At 42.3% G+C, this 21,211-nt stretch overlaps 1 protein-coding gene across 1 annotated transcript in view; it reads left to right on the top strand.

Annotated features, from left to right (window-relative positions):
* ppfibp2b (PPFIA binding protein 2b) overlaps positions 1 to 20,112 on the top strand; it is a 149,644-nt gene extending 129,532 nt beyond the window's left edge. Inside the window, exons 21-30 of the mRNA XM_088997582.1 lie at positions 1,071 to 1,194; positions 1,497 to 1,604; positions 15,988 to 16,138; positions 17,674 to 17,785; positions 17,873 to 17,961; positions 18,026 to 18,148; positions 18,421 to 18,546; positions 18,783 to 18,971; positions 19,192 to 19,395; positions 19,484 to 20,112. Of these exons, the coding sequence (XP_088853708.1) occupies positions 1,071 to 1,194; positions 1,497 to 1,604; positions 15,988 to 16,138; positions 17,674 to 17,785; positions 17,873 to 17,961; positions 18,026 to 18,148; positions 18,421 to 18,546; positions 18,783 to 18,971; positions 19,192 to 19,395; positions 19,484 to 19,555 (1,298 nt within the window). The 3' untranslated portion in view covers positions 19,556 to 20,112. The remainder of the gene's footprint in view (positions 1 to 1,070; positions 1,195 to 1,496; positions 1,605 to 15,987; positions 16,139 to 17,673; positions 17,786 to 17,872; positions 17,962 to 18,025; positions 18,149 to 18,420; positions 18,547 to 18,782; positions 18,972 to 19,191; positions 19,396 to 19,483) is intronic.
* The last annotated feature ends 1,099 nt before the right edge of the window (positions 20,113 to 21,211 follow it).

Below are 21,211 nucleotides of genomic sequence, written 5' to 3'. Positions count from 1 at the left end.
ATGACTGAAGGAGAGTCTCAAGTATTGCAGAGGTTCATCCGACTGACCTCGGAGCAATTCTTGCCCATTAACTGTACTTGTGTATGTCTTGGGTGCGAATGGTTGACTGGTTGAAAATATTGAGTGTAGGCAGCCTTTTGCCCTCATTCTGTAGCCACCGTGAACCAAATAAGTGGTAGAGAATGGATTGGTGATACATTATGTATGGAGAAGATTTTTAAATTTTTAAATATATTCGATCAGCTAACTATCTAGGTGGCTATCTGGCTTGCTACCTCGCTGGCTATCGAGCTAGCTACCTAGATTGGTGTCTATTTGCTATCTATTAGCTATCTGGCTGACTCGCAGGGTATCTATTAGTTATACAGCTAGCTAGCTGTCTGTGTATTACCTATCTATTGGCTATCTATTAGCTAACTAGCTTTCTATCTATTTGAGTTACTTGAGTTCCAACTGTGTTCAGTTAACGCTGGCGCGTATGCCTGCCCCTGCTCACCTACAGAAAAACATATCCTGTGACTGAAAAGTGACCTTAAGAGTTTTGAAAGCACTTATAAATGAAATGTATTATGATTATTATGATAATGATGATGATTATTATTATTTCTTCATTTCCTTTCGGCTTTTCCCTTCAAAGGGTCACCACAGCGAATCAGTGTCCTCCATCTTCAGAGGTTTGATTCGCATGTTTGTTTTGGCCAAGCTTTTACGTCGGATGCCCTACCTGACACTACCCTCTGTATTTATCCGGGTTTGGGACAGGCACAAGAAGACTTAATTCCCATTGTGGCTATAGAATAAGCAACTCGCTCAGTAAAAGGCTCCCAAACACAAAATGGTCATCGGCACAGCAACAATCAAAAAAGCAAAACTATACTCACCATTTATTATTATTATTATTATTATTATTATTATTATTATTATTATTATTATTATTATTATTATTAGTCTTTCAGTATATAAATCAATATGTATTGTATGGCCTGCAGAAAGCTCTGAAAAGATTAATTGAACAGGTGATGTGCTGACTTGCATGACAGCCTAATTATTTTTTTTTTCTTGTCTGATAGAATATTCAGAGCAGCTAGAAGAATGTATCTTGTCAGACCAGGACCCTCTGTCCTCTGGAATGGACTCTCCTATAGCACTGGAAAACAAGAAAAGTCAAAAAGGCATTAAGAACCTCTGGGGCTTGTAAGTAATCACACGAACAGAGTACAGTAAAGTCTCGTTATATCGATATCGGATATAGTCCTGGTTATATCGATACTATTTCTATGCACGCACGGAGAGAATTACATGCAAACAGGGTCGGATATATCGATAGTCCCGGTTATATCGATATTTTTTCGGACTCCCTTGAATATCGATATAACGAGACTTTACTGTATTTACTAAATTTCAACACATTTGATCATCATGGCTTTGGTTGCTATCAGTCCTGCTTTCCCTTTCATGTGGTCTTCATTATTGGGATGTTATGTATGTTTTTACAGGATTCGTCGCAGTCAGTCAGGTAGTCCAGTTCAGATACATGACGCCGAGCTTGGCGACTTCAAGATAAGAGGCCCCACAACAAGACAGGCGTGTTCAGGGAACATACGGTACAAAAGACATTCACTGTCACAAGCGCACACATACACACACACACACACACACACACACACACACACACACACACGCACACACACATTTTTGCCACATGCTGGGGACATGGTGTGCAAAAGTTTTGACCCGTGGGAACCCAATTTCAAACATGAAAAAACATATTGATGAAACTCATAAAAATTGGATTTTAGGACCCATTTTTTTAGCCTGTGCTCAATCAGAAATCACTTTAAAATGGCATAATTCTTGATTTAATTTTTCCAGGTTTTGCGCAACCCCATGGGGACTAAATGAATCATGTCAAACCAAAACTAACTAAAATAAGCGCCACCTGCTGGTGCAGGTGGCGCTTATTTTTTTTTAAAGAGACAATATTTAGAGCCTGTAAGGTCAGCAATTGTGTTTTGCAGGAGCCATGAGCGTATATTTTTTGACAATTCTAAATTTTGAACACATAAATTGTGAGGTATTTTGTTCACATGGACAACTGGGTCCTGTCATGATCTGGTTGGCGACCAACGGGTTGCGCTGTCGGCCCTGCCTGCACCTGCACAGGTGCTGGTCGTCCCGAGCCTTGGCGGACTGCCACGTTCGGATTGGCGACCACCGGGTAACGCTGTCAGCCTGCCTGCTGCCTCGCAGGTGCTGGTCGTTACAATCAGTGATACTTAAAAGGACTCCCGGCACGACCATTTGCTGTCAGGTCATTGTTGATGTATGTTGAATGCATTGTGCATTGTATGCTGTGCATGCGTTTGTTTCATCTTGGCAGACTTTTACTCTTGGTCTTTATTTTGATATTTTGTATTTTTCTGTTTGAAAGATTTTGATATTTTAGATTCTGTTCCTGTTGACTTTATTTTAATACAATTTCTCAAATACAACCTGCTCCTCCCTCCTGCCTGCTTTTTGGGATCCACATCTGCCATCACCACCTTCCAAACCCGTGACCGAATGACCCGACCAACCATCGGATCCCGCAGGTACAACAGACCGGTCTCATTTCCACCCTGTGCCTGGCAGTGCAACGTCCACATTAGCCCAAGCCTCGTCGAGTTTGAATTGCGTCACTCGACGAGCCGTAACGTCCACGCCAACGTCCGGCCGAGACCTCCTTCCAGGTGGCCGTCCAAGGTGACACTGGGTGTCTGGCAGTGCACGCCCACGTCCAGCCACGCTGTCGTCGTGCATGTTGAATTGAGTCGCATCCACAAAGAGCCGTGCAACGTCCGCGTCCACGTCAGTCCGAGACCCCACTGGATCCCGGAGCTGCTATGGACTGGTCTCGTGTCTCCGGTGCCGGGCAGTTCACGCCCACGTCGGCGTCCGGCCGAGACCTGGTCCCATACGGCCGTCCGGAGTTTCACTCTGCGCCTAGCAGTTCGACGTCCGCGTTGAGCCATGCGTCGTCGTGTGAACGTGCGAGAGGGATGGCACTCACGCCCACAACGATCCGTGACGCATCCATGTCCACTTCAGACTGAGTCCCATTCCCATCAGGCCGCCGCCCATCATATGCTGGACAGGCAACGGTTGCTGTCTCCACCATTGTGTAACGTCCGCGTCAACGTCAGTCCGAGACCCCACTCACCGCTGGATCCCGGAGCGGCTCAGGACTGGTCTTGTTTCCCCGTGCCGGGCAGTTCACGCCCACGTCGGTGTCCGGCCGAGACCTGGTCCCATACGGCCGTCCGGGGTGCCACTCTGCGCCTGGCAGTTCGACGTCCGCGTTGAGCCATGCGTCGTCGTGTGAACGTGCGAGAGGGATTGCACTCACTCCCACGACGATCCGCGCCCACGTCCACGTCAGGTCGAGTCCCGTTCTCATCGGGCCGCCGCCCATCGTATGCTGGAGAGGCAGCGGTTGCCGTCTCCACTATTTTTCCCTGGCGAGTGGACCTTTTGGGCGACTGTTGGGACTTCTGGAAGCAGTCCCTTGAAGAGGGGGTACTGTCATGATCTGGTTGGCGACCAACGGGTCTGCACCTGCACAGGTGCTGGTCGTCCCGAGCCTTGGAGGACTGCCACGTTCGGATTGGCAACCACTGGGTAGCACTGTCAGGCTGCCTGCTGCCTCGCAGGTGCTGTTCGTTACAATCAGTGACACTTAAACGGACTCCCGACACGACCATTCGCTGTCGGGTCATTGTTGATGTATGTTGAAAATTGTTGCAAATTTCCCCATTGCGGGACGAATAAAGGTATTCTGATTCTGATTCTGATTCTTGAATGCATGTGCATTGTATGCTGTGCTTGCGTTTGTTTCATCTTGGCAGAATTTTACTTTTGGTCTTTATTTTGATATTTTGTATTTTTCTGTTTGAAAGATTTTGATATTTTAGATTCTGTTCCTGTTGACTTTATTTTAATACAATTTCTCAAATACAACCTGCTCCTCCCTTCTGCCTGCTTTTTGGGATCCACATCTGCCATCACCACCTTCCAAACCCGTGACAGGTCCAAGCCCCCTCCAATTTTCAGACACGATATCCGACTTAATAATCAAGCACCATATGTAGGACTGCCAGTTTCTGTCACAACCAAAAGTTTGACTGCATCCAGTATTGGACTTTTCAATGTGCTATTCTTTATTATTTATCTGTGAATTACATTGTTTCATAAATGTGCTGAGTTCCAACACTTGGTGTGCTCTTTGTGTAGTTTTTAGATTTGTATTTTTAATCTATGGAAAATGTGTCTTGTCTTTTAATTACATATTGACTAACAACCTGTGCAGATCGGACCTAAATGACAATGTTTTAATTGTCTCTATTTTCAATGTAAGTTGCTAGAACAAACATACTTTTTCTTGCATATTTATTGGATTGTATTGGATTGGATTTGCCTTTATTAGTCTCGCAGTGGACAAATTTACATTTCACAACAGCAAAGTTATGAAAGAAATGAAAAGCAAAAGCTGCTGGAGCAAAAGAATCTGATGGAAAGGCAGCCACTCTCGCGGCGCCGTCTTGAAGTAAAAAAAAATAAATAACAAATAACATGGATGAGAAGGTTTCTTCAGCCGTCATCTGTACAAAAGTGAAGGTTTCGGACGTTTCGCCTCCTATCCAGGAGGCTTCGTCAGCGAACTAAAGTCTGACTGGTCGTATCGGCCCCATTTATATATCCCTAATGTCCAGACCTGGTGGCGCCGGACACAGCTATGATAGGTCCCTACTCTCAGGTTGGGGGGGGGGGGGGGGCGCGGGACCCCTCCCTGTGGCCCCACTGATTGTTTCTACATTCCTGACTAACGACTGGCCTATTACCCCCACTCCCCCCGGTATCACCTCATCAGCATAACGACCCTCATCAGCATTGCGAAAGTTGCCTAACCTGTTTTGCCTGAGCAGGCTATTGTATGAACGATCCAAATTGAACCTCACCCCACCAGACCGGTTTAATGAAGGATTTTGTTGTTTTATAAGAATCGCTTCTTTTACCCCCCTTTCAAACCATCTATGTTCTTTCGCTAAGATTTTAACCTCATTGTCGTCAAATGAGTGGTTGCTAGCTTTTAGGTGCAAATGTACTGCCGATTGAGGCCCACTAGTATTATCCCTGCGATGTTGATAAAGTCTTTTTTTGAGAATTTGTTGAGTCTCCCCAATGTACTGCTCTTTACAATTTTCATTCTTACAATGTATGGAATAAACTACATTACTTTGTTTTTCATTTGGTAGCCTATCTTTTGGATGCACTAATTTTTGCCTTAACGTGTTTATCGGTTTGAAATATATATATATATATATATATATATATATATATATATATATATATATATATATATATATATATATATATATATATATATATATATATATATAAATGGGGCCGATACGACCAGTCAGACTTTAGTTCGCTGACGAAGCCTCCTGGATAGGAGGCGAAACGTCCGAAACCTTCACTTTTGTACAGATGACGGCTGAAGAAACTTTCTCATCGATGGACCACTCCTGTACGACTGAGAGCTTACACAGACGAAACAAATAACATGACAATTATAAAATAGATTGAACAGAATCAAGTAAATTAACACTGCTCACGTACCAATTTCAATGGCAGCCTCTGATCTTTTTAATAATTGAAATACATCAACCTGAAATTTCAAACATTCAAGACATTGTGGTAAGAAAATAAATACAAATTGCTTTCATATTAGCAACTGTGTAAAACGTTCAAGATTGAAATAAAAGTGCTGGACAAAATTGGTGTGTCCAGAAGTTACGTCGACAAATATTCAAGAAAAAAAACCCACTCAATATGTTGAAATAAAAGCTATTGTCTCTGTGTTGTATTGAAATGTGCCAGAAACAAGTGCATATATACCATACAGAAAATAATGCATTGTTACAGATTCCAAACCTAACCTTTCCTTAGTTTCGAACCTAACCTTACCTGCGTTTTGCGGACATTCTCATTAATTTATCAATGCGGTTTTTCACAAAATATTTAATTCCCTTCCAAGTTCTCCCTTTCAATTCTTCTGGTAATGCCTTAATGCAGTTCATGCATTCGTCTTTGCCTGGAACCTTGAGAGACCTGATGGAGTCCATCAAGGTTTTCTCCACAGCGTGGATTTCTTCTTCTGTCCACTTTCTTCCTTCCCTATATAAAATGGGACAGTAAATTCATATTCCTCCAAAAGATAAGACACAGGCCAGTGCTGTCTAAAGTCATCATTGGTCAGTTTTGTAACAGTTTTGTAGTTTTTATACATCAAATGATAGCACATTCACAAGCCACTAAATAACAGTTTACCTTCAGAGATCTTCACCAGCTCCGCCCTACCATCCAATGTACCTATTAGTAGTAAACACAGAATAAATATATTGAGTTCTACAAAATCAGGAATATGTACTTCACTGTTATGTTCACGGTGCAGGTCTGAATGCAATTCAGATTTTTTTTGGTGGGATCAATTTATTTTGTAAGGCTTCACATTACATGAAGAAATGCTTATCTATTTACTACTGAGAAAACACGATTTTAAAGATTCCATTCCGAGTTGTTCAATACTAAATATCCCATAGAATGTTATGAAGAGGAAGATATATCGAGCATTTTTTTGTAGGATAACAATACATTATGGTAATCAAAAACAAAAATAATGTATGATATTTCCCCTCCCCATACAGTATATAGACCCCTACCACTGTTGCTTGTCAGATAATAACTCAGTCACGAACCACGGAGAAAACAGTTTAACTTTTGTTTGCTGTGGTGGAACAGGCACCTTCTTGACGAGCAGCATCTTCCCATCTGACCTACCTGCACAAAAAAGGTCTCTTCTTTCTATTTATAATTGTATTTTATTTATTGCATTCTATTTGTGGTTGTATTTTATTTATTACAGTACCTATGCTTGTCTGTGACTGTAAAGTGTCCTTGAGAGCTTTGAAAGGCGCTTAAAATGTAATGTATTATTATTATTATTATTTTATTTTAATTTAAAACAGATTATTTTCTTCCAGAGAGTATTGTATTGTTAAATTAGATATCAAGTAGACAGGATGAACTTAATACGACTATTATTATTATTATTATTATTATTATTATTATTATTATTATTATTATTATTATTATTATTATTATTATTATTATTGTAAATACAAATAAAACACAACATATGTGTACCATCTGTAATATACCCAACAGCAAACACATAACTGGATTTCGGGTGGGTACGTTGCTGTCTCAGCATCAGTGACTGCTTGTCCCTCCTCCCACTCTCCTTGTGCAAGATTAGATTAGATCGCATTACATTACATTACCCTTTATTGGACTCACAGTGTAGAAATTCACAAGTATTGTTCTGAATTTACAATATTTTTCTGTGTCAACATGAATATAAACTGACATGTATGACACCAATTGTCTACATTTTTGGGAAGGCATTTAACAAAACACATGTTGACCTAAAAAAAATTGAAGTCATAAACATACCAGATGATTGTGGCGATGATGTTGATGTAGGGGGGTCGCTCGGTAGTCGAGTGGTTAGCACACCTTTACAGTGCAGAGGTCGCCGGTTCGCGTCCTACCCCGGCCTGCCTGTGTGGAGCTTCCATGTTCTCCCCGGGCCCGTGTGGGGTTTCTACGGGTCCTCGGGTTTCCTCCGACATTCCAAAAACATGCATGGCAGGCAGATTGAACACTCTAAATTGTCCCTAGGTGTGAGTGTGAGAGTGACTGTTGTACGTCTTTGTGTGCACTGGCAACCAATTCAGGGTGTCCCCCGCCACATGCCCAAAACAGCTGGGATAGGCTCCAGAACCCCCCGCGACTCTACTGAGGAATATGCGGTACGGAAAATGGATGGATGGATGTTGATGTAGGAGTACATTTTGTCATATCTTTATCGTCCTCATCATCAGTGCCTGACATATCAGTGTCAACACATAGTTTTTCTGAGGAACAGAAGAAACAGATAAAACTTCAGCTGGCAGAGAAAAAAATGGGTGCAATTATTTCCTAAATTATGCAGATGTGTTCTTACCATGGGGATCAATGTTGATTTCATCGAAATTCTTGCCCTTAAACTGGGACAAACTTCCCGTCTCCAGCGCGATGAGTACCTTGCTCATTTTTGCAAGCTGCAATGTCCCCTGCGGCAGCCGATAATATTGACGGTGCACTCTGATATCATGGCCTAGGAAGTCTGCCAGCTCGTCCATTTCATTGTCTTTTAAATAGAGAACTTTGGACATTGTGGCCATGTATTTTCTCAATTTTGTGGAAGACAATGCTTCCAGATTTTTCGCCCCGCAGTGTAGGGCTATCTGACGAATTACATCAGATCCTCTGAAGTGACTGGGAACTTGTGGTCTTGCAAAAAAGAATGTGTTTTCATCCAGTATCCTCCATTCATGACGAGTATTGGCAAGTAACATCATGGATGTCTGCACTTCAGGTGTAAGGAGAATGGGAACTTTTTGCCCACGTTTACCTTGTATTTCAGTTCTTTGGAAATGCCGACACAGTTTCTGCTCAAGGTAAGACAAAGCCAGCTCCACATCCGGATGTGTCGACGATGTATCTCTCAAAGTAGACGCAGTAAGTGACATCTTGGAAACTTCCCCATCTCTTCTCCGGTTGAAAAGGGTAATTTCGCAAAGTGTAACTTTTGCAAGTTCTCCCCAATGTTTCCTAATTGTGTCTTCTTTGACACAATCTTTGACACAATCTTTGACACAATTTTTGTTTTGTTTGGTACACCTGTCTTCGGACCTCAAGATACTCATGCATCTTTTTCACATCTAAAAGGCAGAAGTTGTGGAACATTCCATTTTGCCTCACACAGGTTTCTGAGGGCCTTTGAGGACACGCATTCACTCCATCTGGTGCCATAGATTTGTTTCAGCATTCGTGCATTATTAATGGAATCGTCATCACCTGAGATTAATCCTTCACATTCAATAATATTTGCAATTTTCCTGAGGTTGTGGCCTTACTTGAGTGCTAAGGATGGTACTTTGAATGCATTTAATTACTCATTTAAGCCAGCCACCTTCCTCACTGTTTCGATCACATGAGGGAAATTTACTAGGATGAAGAAATCCACCATGTCTTTAAGCTTTCCATTTTACTTCCCCTGTAGAACCAGTTGTCCTGTCTCATATAGTCTGTCTGACGTTTATGAGTCATGTTTTGAGACGTCATGCCCATGCTTATTGAATAGGTGTTCCCCAAATTTCAGAATCACCTTTTCGTTATACACAGCAATTGTGATTGCATCTTGATGCTTAGAATATCTTGTTTTCTATCCTTTCTCTCCCACCCCAACCCCATCCCTCTTCAATTGCTGCTGTGGACTGCAAATTTCCCCATTGCGGGACGAATAAGGGTATTCTGATTCTGATTCTGATTCTGATTGATGCATAGCAAGCACCATTTTCCAAAACTGTTCATTTACACCTGGAACTGACTGAGCATATTTACACAAGGCCTGAACCCTAGTCTTTCCTGGTTTCAAATTGTGCACATGCATGTTTAAGTGACACCTCTGCATGTGACTCCACATTGCTGTCCTCATAAAGTAGCCCTGACAATTCACACAATGCATGTAATCTTTGGCTTCCACGTTTTTTTTTTTGATTGCTGACGAGGTATCAACATTCCTTGACCTTCACGAAGAACGTCATTGTTATGGGCACGATTCCCTTTATTTCTGAGAAGATCTAGTTGGATTCTTCTCTTTTTGGAGCCAGTTGGAAATTGAAGCATATTTTCCACTTCATGGGGTATCTTTGTGTTGTGTTATCGAATGGCGTGCACATTTTCTGTAAGGGTTGGAGCAAAACACACAGAAGTGAGATTTGTTGTAGAGCCTGCCACCATCTGTTTTCCTTTTTAAAGTCATGACCTTCATATCATTACTGGATGAAGCTGTTTGCTGGTGTTCTGAGTCAGATGAGTCGGCACAAGTCACGCGTCTTTTCGTCTGTGGCTTAGAGGAATTGGCCAGGTCTAAACTTTTTGATTCATGAGGTTTATCGGTGTCCAGGGTAGAAGAAGGTGTCACATGTCTTTTTTTTATATGTGAAGTTACATGTACTTTCCGTGGGTTGGTCGAAGGCACTTTCCGTCTCTTTGTCCTCATGTTCTTCTGCTGCTCTGTTTCTTCTACCGAGCTGTCACTTGTTTGTTCTCCAGGTTTGGGAACATATTCATTCATCACCAGTATTGTCAGAACTCGACAGAGAATCGTCCATGGTTTGTTCAATCATTTTCATGTTAAGCTGAAAGAGGGAGAGAGATTACTAACCGTAAAATCCTGTACATATTTCGTGCCCCCCACTGTTGTGTGTATGTGTATATATATATATATATATATATATATATATATATATATATATATATATATATATATATATATATATATATATATATATATATATATATATATATACACGCACATACATATATATACATATATACATATATCCATATACATATATAAATACCAGTTTATTTGCTACACACTTTTCTTAGCTATTCAAAACATACCAAAAAATGTTAAATCCAGGTTTTCAAAAAATATGTTTTCCCCATATCTATGGTTAATAGAATAAGAATCACAAAGCCTTTAAATGTCCCACAATGGGGGAATTTGCAATAGATTAAGCGCGATAGATTCTTATGATGATACTGACCGGCCTCTGGAGCTCAGGGACACTTGCACTATGACCAACATCACTAGAAGTGTGGTCATGGCTGTTGTCATCATTGTACCTCTCTTTGTGATTTATCTGAAAAACAAAAAAAAAAACATCAAATCAACTGCCAATGAAAGAATGTTTGGTTACAGCATAAATGGGTTACTCTCTTCAGATATTATGTGTCACAAAATGCAGGTGGCTGAAGTCTAAGGATTTGACACTGTAACTGAAGTCGCAAGTTTTTTAAAACGGTGTCGATAAAGTTAAGTTTAACTTCATTTAATTTGTGGCACACTATAGTTAAGCGAACGTTGCATTCAGTCAAATGTGGTCCTTATACCTTGGTTGACATTTCGGTTGACATCTCAGATCTCTCCATCTCATATCTCATCCAACGACTTTGATCCTGCAAAAACAAAAATTACATTTTGAGATGTTAATCATGTTGTTTCTTTTTATTTATTGATTGTCATTTGTGGCACTTATGGAAATACTGTTGCATGTTTTTTTTGCCATAACCACCAATATAGGTTAATTGCTTTATCTGCTCTATTCAATGCATTGAACTAAATGATCACTGTCCTTATTTCTGACAAGAATTCCAATAAATAACCTTGAAACATTTTCAAATTCTGAGATTACAATTGCTGCCACTTTTATTCCTGTCTCTGGCTGTTTGGATCAATCTGTATATTTTGAACACATGCAAGGATGCATCTGGGAAATTAAAAAAGGGTTGTGTCAAAGGGGGCCAAAGTCTAAAATGGATGGGGCCAGATTTAACTAGATTGCCCAAGTACACAAAACCGATTGGAATAAACCAAAATACATCCTTGAAGCATGATATTTCTAAATTGCAAATAAAAAAACATCATTTGTCTAAAATCTATATTTCTAATATACAAACAATTTTAATTAAAGTCAAATAATTTATTCATACATAAAATAAACAATCTGCATGTCTTGTTCACGAATGAGGGTGTAATGAGCTTTCTCCGTAGGGTGTCCGGGCTCTCCCTTAGAGATAAGGTGAGAAGCTCGGTAATCCGGGAGGGGCTCAAAGTCGAGCCGCTTCTCCTCCACATCGAGAGGAGTCAGATGAGGTGGCTCGGGCATTTGTTTAGGATGCCCCCAGGACGCCTCCCTGGTGTGGTGTTCCAAGCATGCCCCACTGGCAGGAGACCCGGGGACGACCCAGAACAAGCTGGAGAGACTATGTCTCCCATCTGGCATGGGAACGCCTCGGGATCCGCCAGGACGAGCTAGAAGAAGTGGCTGGGGAGAGGGAAGTCTGGGCTTCCCTACTGAAGCTGCTGCCCCCGCGACCCGACCCCGGATAAGGGGCAGAATATGGATGGATAAAATAAACAATTTCTATTTTCTTAAGTTACTGTACAATAAATGCTACACTATTTTGATATGCTACGGTACAGAGATGACAAAGAGAACAGACTTAGCACAATATTCTCATTAGTTCTACTTAAATTTCTTTGCTTGGAAGATTTCCAATGTGCTGCAACAGCTCTGAAACAATGTCCCTTATCCGCTAAATTCGAATCGTTAACAGCAGTTTGCTGAAACGAATTGTCACCCCGTTGCTTCTTAAAAAAATGAAAATATGTTTGTGTTTAATATCTTTTAGGGTTTTACTCCTGTTCTCTTGCTCCATAATACAACCATTTATGTCGGTCGTTCGATGTAAATACTGCAATGTATCATGGGTAAATGATTATTCGATTATTTTATCTCAGCAGTTTCCAGTGAATCACGACGAAAGTTAAAACCTCTCAAGCAAAACGAACAATTTTCAATTGCTGTTTAACTAAATTTGTTTATTTAGCTATTTTTAAAAAAGTATGTCATATGAGGCGCAGATCACGTAGCCATATTGGCCAATCGTAATAAACGCGCGTAGGTGCTGGCGCAGTGGAGTTACAATATTACTCCAGCGGCTGTCAATGCGTAAATGGGGCGGCTCAAATGCATCGCTGCACATGTGTTTTTGTGTTTACAATAGAATTGGGGCTGCAGTATTACCTGTATGTATCAATTTAATTCGATTTTATAAAAATCATCGAGTAATGCTGGCTGCACTGGCCCATGAACCATTGTGAAGGTGGTGACAACAGTCTCGAAAATACGATTTATGAGACCAATCTATATCACCGTAGTTTCATCATTATCTGAACGAAAGATGCTGGATGTTCTCGATGCTAGTGTGTCACGTTGTTGGCATAAGTCCGTGACATCGAATTCTACATGCAATTGTAGGCCTCGTGTTACTTCTACATATTTTCACATATAAATATGTTGTGGCGGGCATGCTCATTCCTCTACTGCTACAATGTCTTACTTGCTTAAGGTTGTCCATCGTGTCCAATGATGACAGTCCAGCTCTACTTCTACTTGTGGTACCATTTCATGTGACTGAATAGCCCAATGCCACAGGCAGAGCAGGTGAAGGCATTGACTGGGGTTGTGGGTCTGGCACTGGCATGATATATCCTTTGACGTTTCCTTGTCCGTCGGTCACCTCGGTCTTCCTCAAGTTTCTGTATGCCTTGGTGGAGGAGCTGCCGCCAAATGGAGCGTTTAGCTGCAATGTCCTCCAGCTGTGTCGGTCGGGTTCAGGCCGCATTTTTTCATGGTAGTCTTCACCTGGTCTTTATTGCGTTTTTGGGGCCTGGCCATAAAGCACCTTACGTGGCAAGCGCTCTTCTAGCATCCTGATCACATGGCCTAGCCAGCGAAGTTGGTGCTGGGTGACTGTAGCTTCCACACTGGTGCAGTTGGTTTTGCAGAGTATTTCCTTGTGGGGGACTCTGTCTCTCCAGGATAGCCCAAGGATGCATTGTAGGCACTTGATGTGGAAGGCCTCAAGCATCCTGACGTGGCGACTGTCCAGGGTCCATGCTTTGCAGCTGTAGAGGAGGGTTGACACAACAACAGCCCGATAAACTGCAGTCTTGGTGTGGAGTTTCAGAGCTTTGTTTTGAAAGACTCTCCTCCTAAGTCCGGCAAAAGATGCTGATGCCTGTTTGATCCAGTTTTGTATCTCTCTTTCGATGCTGCAGTTGTCAGAGAGAGAGCTGCCCAGGTATTTGAAAGAGTCCACTATTACTAGTGGCTTATTGGAGATGGTGAATGTTGGTGGATGAACTGGAGGAATGGATGCCCACTCACAGATTACCTCAGTCTTTTCCACATTGACAGAGAGGCCCAGTCTACCATAGGCATCTGCAGCAGCTGAGAGACTAGCTTGTAGTGCTTCTGGTGTGTGGGCGACAACCGCACAGTCATCTGCATATTGGGGTTCGATGACTTGCTCTGATCTTACTTTCGTGACTGCCTGGAGCCTCCTGCTGTTGAATAGATTTCCATCAAGCCGGAAATCTATGGTAACCCCACTGTTCTTCTCGATCCTCTCATGGAGCAACAGTGTCACACACAGGAGGAATATGTTGAACAGGACTGGTGCGAAGGCACATCCCTGGTTTATTTGACAAGCATGCAGTTGCAAACAATCTGAAGTTCTCGTGTAATTGATAATTGTGCTTGCCTAATCGCCTCACATAATAGAATCACACTAACTTTCGCGATACACACCCACCACGGCTGGCGGAGTGATCTTCGGATCTGGCGGAGTGATCTTCGGATCTTCGGCGGAAGCACACGACCGAACAGCGCTACAGCCGGCGCCCCTTTCCACATCCCCTCTCTCTGAATTCACACGTCGATCGCCTCTGAGGAGCTTTTTGCAGATAATGTTACTATTAGGAAATGAATGCAAGATGATCTCCTAATAATCACCGTCGAGGAGAAGAAGAAGATCATTGAGAAACACGAACGTGGTTTACGTTTGTGGCGTCACATGTGCACACCACGGCTGTCATGTGAATCTCAGCCTGACACATGTCTCACACTGTGTGTCACTTCCCTGAGAGTAACTTTCTACGACCATTCTAGAAATAAAGAGCCCGGTACCATCCACCATTGCTACGATCCTTCGCCTAAAAGCTTTACACAAGGGCGTTATTTAGTCGATGCTTTGACGTGACTCATGACACCGAAATTGTCACGTGCGAGTTGACAGCTGGGGCGGGGCCGCGACCTCCGCCAGCCGAAGAAGACACTTCAATTTCATTTCATTTCAAAGAGTCGCTGTCACCTCACCAGTGACATGATTACGACGCCTCGAGCCTCACTGTGTCTTGTGCTGGCAGGTCCAAGAGGTTGCTTTGCCCGATGTGATTGTTAGCCGCGATCGCGTACGTTTTGTGCTTTCCGGGATCGCGAATGTGCTGGACGGATCGCCCCGTCCGCCTTCTTTTGTCACATTTTATTCCGCGTCCGTGGAATCATCGGACTCGCGCCTTTTGTTGTAATAAAATCTCTGCCAGCACCTACGGGCCTCGAAGTGGATGCAGGTGACATCAAGGAGCTTGTTGCTGACGATACTGAGATCCTCAACACAGAGGATTTGATTTGCCTTCAAGAGGACAAGCAGAAGCAGGCCATTCAGGAGTTGATGTGCAGGCTTTTATTGAACAGTTCCATCCAGAAAAGAATCATCAACATGATGAATGATAATGTGATGCCTCAGTTTCGTAAGATCTTACAAGTCAGAAAGCAACAGGTGTCAATTAAGAGCCATCAACGACCATCACAAATGTAAATAAAGTGACTATTATATAGTGCAGTGTATTTCTTTGATTACAATACAATAGCACATATATTATACATAGAATAAGGTATGTTGTGTGTAGTTTAAGGCTTATTTAGTTGAAAATTATATTTTACGGAGACCTAGGAACCGATTATTCTCATTTTAATGGTTTCCTATGGGAAACGTTTTTGGGATACACACTTTTCACCTGACACACACAAGTTCGTAAGCCAAGGTCTCACTGTATATTTATATATTATATTTGAAAAACTTTTGTCATTCATTGAAGGTGTGCCTTATACTCTGGTGCACCTTACCGTGGACACAGACGCAATATTTTGGATTGCCCCCCACCACCACACAGACACGCACGTGCGCACACACATGCAAACACACACACACACGCACACGCACACACACACACACACACACACACACATCTCGCGATCGATTTCGGACCAATGTGAAAGCTAATGATCGATTGCACTAAATTCAAAAACCATATGAAACCCCGTCCAAATAAAATACATTTTCTTCCATTTGAATCTTAAGAGACCTGAAGATGCATTTTTCCAAGTGGAACACTGAGCAGGTGTGTGAATGGCTACAGGACATTGGACTACGCCAGTATACTGCCACGGCTCACCAGTGGGTCAGCAGCGGGCAAACTCTACTATCTGCCACTGCACAAGACCTAGAAAAGGTACCCATTCTCACACACCCACACTTACACATACACACACGCATACACACAGCAAAATTAATTTGCCTCCAATATGACTCCGACTGAAAATCCGTAAAAGGAGCCAAGCGAAGAAGGCGTTTTTCAAACCAGAGACAACTTGAACAGGTTATCAGTGTGCCAAAATACCTGCTGAGAGGTGCAGAATGCTCATTGAAAGATAGCAAAATGAGTTCATGGCTTTGAATTCGTCAAATGGTTATGCGATAAAATATTACATTCACTGTGCCATTATTTTGTTCTGGCTTGTTTCATTTTTATAATAATTCTGTTAAACCACAATGAAAAAACAGTCTTATCTTGTGCACAGCATGTTTATTATTGGATTGGATTGAATATGCCTTTATTAGTCTCACAGTGGAGAAATTTACATTTCACAGCAGCAAAATGATGAAAGGAATGAAAGTAGAAAAGCAAAATACATGAGCTGCTGGAAAGGCAGCCACTCTCGCGGCGCCTTCTTGAAGTCAAAAGAACAACAACAAAAAAAAACTAAATAACAAATAATATGACAGCATAGAGACAATATGACAAAACAAAGACACAGAAAGACATTCATTCTTCAGGACTTGCTGTACCCTCTTTGTGATGACGTGAAGCAGTTCTAGATGAAAGAGGAGAGGATCAAAGCATCTTTCCACCAGTGGATCAGGGACATCATGGTGGATTACAAGCAAAATGTTGAAAGCAAACACGCAGCTGTAGTATCCATTGACGAAAAGAGATTGTCTCACATCTCCTGTTCCACATAAATCTGCTTCAATTCCAAGCCGCACCCATTCCACATATGCATCGGCGCTCTGCGCTGACGCTCCTTTCTTCTTATCGCGGGTTCCTCAAGCCATGCATCCATCCAGCCGCAGACTGTCCAACAGCACTGACCTTTCCGCTAAACAAAGCTGGGCTGTGAAGATGCTGCCCATTACAGGCGCAAAAAAGCACAATGGCCCCTTTGGTGTCCAGCGATGGCAGTCGAATGGCTCCGACATTCCTCCCATTCAAAAACAGTACTGGCATATTCATGCTGCCGAAAAGGCGCAACCGCTCAGCACAGTCTTTTCCTTGATGAATGTCGTGGTCAAAAATGCTGAAAAACAATCTGTATCCGTTCCACACGATGCACAACAACACAAAGTGACAAAAGAAAACACAAAACAAGACAAAAACAACCAAAAAAAGCAAGGCTCATGAGAGCACTTGCTGAGGCTGCCTACTCGGGCGCCATCTTGGACTTCTTTTTATTTGTACCTGTCTTTTTACTCTTGTTTGTCCGTTCACTTCACATTTAGTAACACCTGTCTCTGATTTTCAGCCTTCCCTTTAGTTCTGCCTTCATGTCACGTCATCTCCCTCACCCTTCCTTAGGCTTCATCTGTATTCTCGCTATCAGGATTTGTTTGTTTGTTTTTTCCATTTACAGGTGCAATTTTGAAGTGTTGAAAATCAAACAAAGCTCTGACAAGGAAATGAATTCCACCTTTTTTTATTATGTCTAGGAATTGGGAATGAAACGTCCATTGCACAGGAAGAAACTCCATTTAGCCATCAAGACTTTTACGAGCAAGCAACACGAGAAGTCTGCCGAGCTGGATTACCTCTGGGTCACTCGTACGTAAAAAAAAAAAAAACACACCAATGTGTATTTCTCACATTAACAGTGACACATGCAAATTAAAGTGACGTGATGTTCCAAAGGCTGGCTCGATGACATCGGCCTTCCTCAGTATAAAGACCAATTTAATGAAGGAAGAGTGGATGGGCACATGCTGCAGTACCTTACTGTGGTAAGTTGTAACAGCAATACACTGTTGTTGGCAAAACGCTGATTCTTTCCATCTGTTTACCCAGAATGACTTATTGGCCCTCAAAGTGACCAGCCAGCTGCATCATCTCAGCATCAAGTGTGCTATTCATGTCCTACATGTTAACCAGTTCAACCCTTACTGTCTCAAGCGCAGGCCTGCCACTGAGGTCAGTCAGAAATGTAACAGTAACGTATGGATTTTTACTCTGCTGCGTCTTCTTTATTGCATCATTTGTATTCATCAAGGACACCTTGGTACACTCACAGAGCAGAATTGTGTCCCTCCAACAACCCCAATGTCATTTTCTTTTTTTGACAAGTGGATTTCAATTTGTTTCTATAATCTGCGATTTACCCTTTCCATATGGAGCAGAATTACCATGTGCAGAACTGAGTGATTAATAAATGTTCACCATCCATGTTTACATATGTGGTGCAGAACCAGTGTGCTCCTCATGAGGTGATTCAATGGTCCAATCATCGAGTCATGGAGTGGCTGAGATCTGTGGACCTGGCAGAGTACGCCCCAAACTTGAGGGGCAGTGGGGTTCACGGAGGACTAATCGTGAGTATTCGCACAGGGTCGGGAGGGGGGTGGTGGTGGTGGTTGTTACACAAGTTGCAGGTATTAACTTCAATACCTTTTGTGTATGTGTGTGTGTGTGTGTGTGTGTGTGTGTGTGTGTGTGTGTGTGTGTGTGTGTGTGTGTGTGTGTGTGTGTGTGTGTGTGTGTGTGTGTGTGTGTGTGTGTGTGTGTGTGTGTGTGTGTGTGTGTTCATGCATGCGTGTGTGTTGAATAGATGCTGGAGCCTCAGTTTAATTCTGACTCGTTGGCCATGCTGCTTAACATCCCTCCTCAGAAAACACTGCTGCGGCGCCACTTATCCACCAATTTCAGCAATCTGGTGGGGGCGCAAGTGCAGCAGGAGAAGAAAGAGTACACTGAGGCGGTGAACTCTACGCCACTCAGCATCACTGCTAAAGTCAAGGTGAGATTGTAAATCAAGAAAGACGGGTGCGACCGTACTCTTATAGCATCGAGGAGAAATAAAGATGAGACAAAACAAAAAATGGTTGAATACAAATAACCCACACCTTTTTCCCGTGAACGTGGGAAACCATTGTTATCTGCGTGAGTACTCACAGCAGGTGTCGGGAACCTATGGCTCGCGAGCAAACAAAACGACAGTCTTGTCTTTTTTGTTGCAGCCCAAAAAGTTGGGCTTTTCTAACCTGACGTATCTGCGGAGGAGGCAGCCAGATGAATCCACAGACTACATTTGCCCCGTTCAGTCTGCCGGGCCTCTTGAGAGACATTCAACAGGGAACATTGCCCAGGCGCAACCCTTCATGTACAATTTCAGAGGCACTAGCACCATCACGAACAGAAAGCCTGATCATTCCAGCCACCAGGTGGGTGCCAACAGCAGCTTCATATGTCATTGTCATGATTATTCATCAGCCAATGAGTGCCAACAGTTGTTGCTTCCTTTGCTTGCAGCACTCAATACCTCAGCCTGCATCCCACTCCCATCCTGCCCTGCTCAATCCTCAACCCAGCCCATCCGTGTGACTAAGTGCCTTGACAAATGAAGAGATTTCTGTGGTGTTCTGATAAAGCTGCCTTATGGCTCCACAATCACAGCTGCCTGTCTTGATGGATCTTTACTGTATTATTGGTCACGTGCTAAACAGACTAGTCTCCTCCTCCTTTCCCAGTGACAGAATAAAGGTCACGTGTCACGTGCTTAATAAACTTGTGACAGACCGGGACTTGCTTTTATTCATCGAGAAATGCATTTATTATTTTTGTAAATGCAGAGCTAAACATGCGACAGATGAGTTGTTTTGGAAAAGAATGCAATTAATGTAAACACTAATGCAATTAATGTAAACAAGAGTGTATGTGAGTGTGCAAATGTTTATTCAGCTCTTGACATGTTTTTTTGTTTTTGTGACTTCAAGATGGCGCCGCGAAAGTGGCTGCCGTTCCAGCAGCTCCTGCATGTTGTTTTTCTACTTCTTTTTTACCTTTCCTCTTCCTTTCATAACTTTGCTGCAGTGAAATGTAAATTTCTCCACTGCGAGACGAATAAAGGTACAGTCAATCCAATCCAAATTTGGCTGGGTTTAGGTTTCAGCTCAAACTGGGATTTAATTTTAAATTGGGATGCTTTCAGTGTGTCAACTACTCATTTACAAGTCGTTCCAATAACTTGGGTTTATAACTCAATTTTAGTGGAAATGGATTTACCGTGTATTTTTAAAAACGTGATACTGAAAATGGACACTTTCCTTAAAAGTCCATGATTAATTAACATAAATATCAGTGTTTGAAATAGCAACTGCCCGGTGGCCCGGGGCGTACAACTTTTACGTCGGGCATACAACATTCAAAACGTCTTGGCACGGGTGGCCGACTACTTCTTCAAGAAAAAAAACTACTTATTTTTTCACATCAAACGCACCGGCACGGGACAGGCTTCTGATTAGCGTGGCTGAACAGTGCACATGAGAGTTTTGAAAGCCGCTTAGGAAGAGGAGTCCACGTGGCTGACAGCAGACATTGCAACGCAAATGTTGCATTGTGCACCATGACGACAAACGACAACTGGAGCAAAATCTTAACCAAGGGATAGTTACCATAAATTAAGCAAGGGAGCATTTGTGGTAGGTACTTCCTTAATTTAAAAAAAAAATCCAGTATACTTTGCAACAATGTTTTTTTTGCCGATTAGTCATCTGATGTTTCAAGTTATGAAAAATAGGGCAGGCAAGTTCATGGCCGGGCAGGCAACTTTTCAGAGTTGTCTGCCCAGGTGTCCACTAACTTTTTGTCATGAGTTTCAGACACTGCATACAGACATACATACATTAATGTTTCCACCTCATACCACACAGCGCATGCCCAAAAATACTTGTTGTTTTCCAAACCTACTCGAAGATTTTGAGAAGATAAGTACATTGGACTAAGGTTACCCCAGGATGGATTTATTATATTTCACTCTACAAGTGGGTTGAAGATTACATTTTGAGTGGACTGAAGCTTTTTTTAATAATGAAGGTAGCAATTACAAAACATTGGCCGACAAATATATTAACTATTTAGAGATGTACTCTTTCAAATTCTACTACAAAATCTAATCGGAGATCATTATTAAGATCCGCCTATCAATCACGTAATCAACCTCCTATACGAAGATATTCGACACAGACCTCATCCCTGACT

The sequence above is a fragment of the Hippocampus bargibanti genome, linkage group LG05, assembly GCF_051943395.1.
Source record: "Hippocampus bargibanti isolate YZ-2025 linkage group LG05, ASM5194339v1, whole genome shotgun sequence".
In the NCBI taxonomy this organism is placed as follows: Eukaryota; Metazoa; Chordata; class Actinopteri; order Syngnathiformes; family Syngnathidae; genus Hippocampus; species Hippocampus bargibanti.
This window is presented reverse-complemented; position numbering and strand designations above follow the sequence as displayed.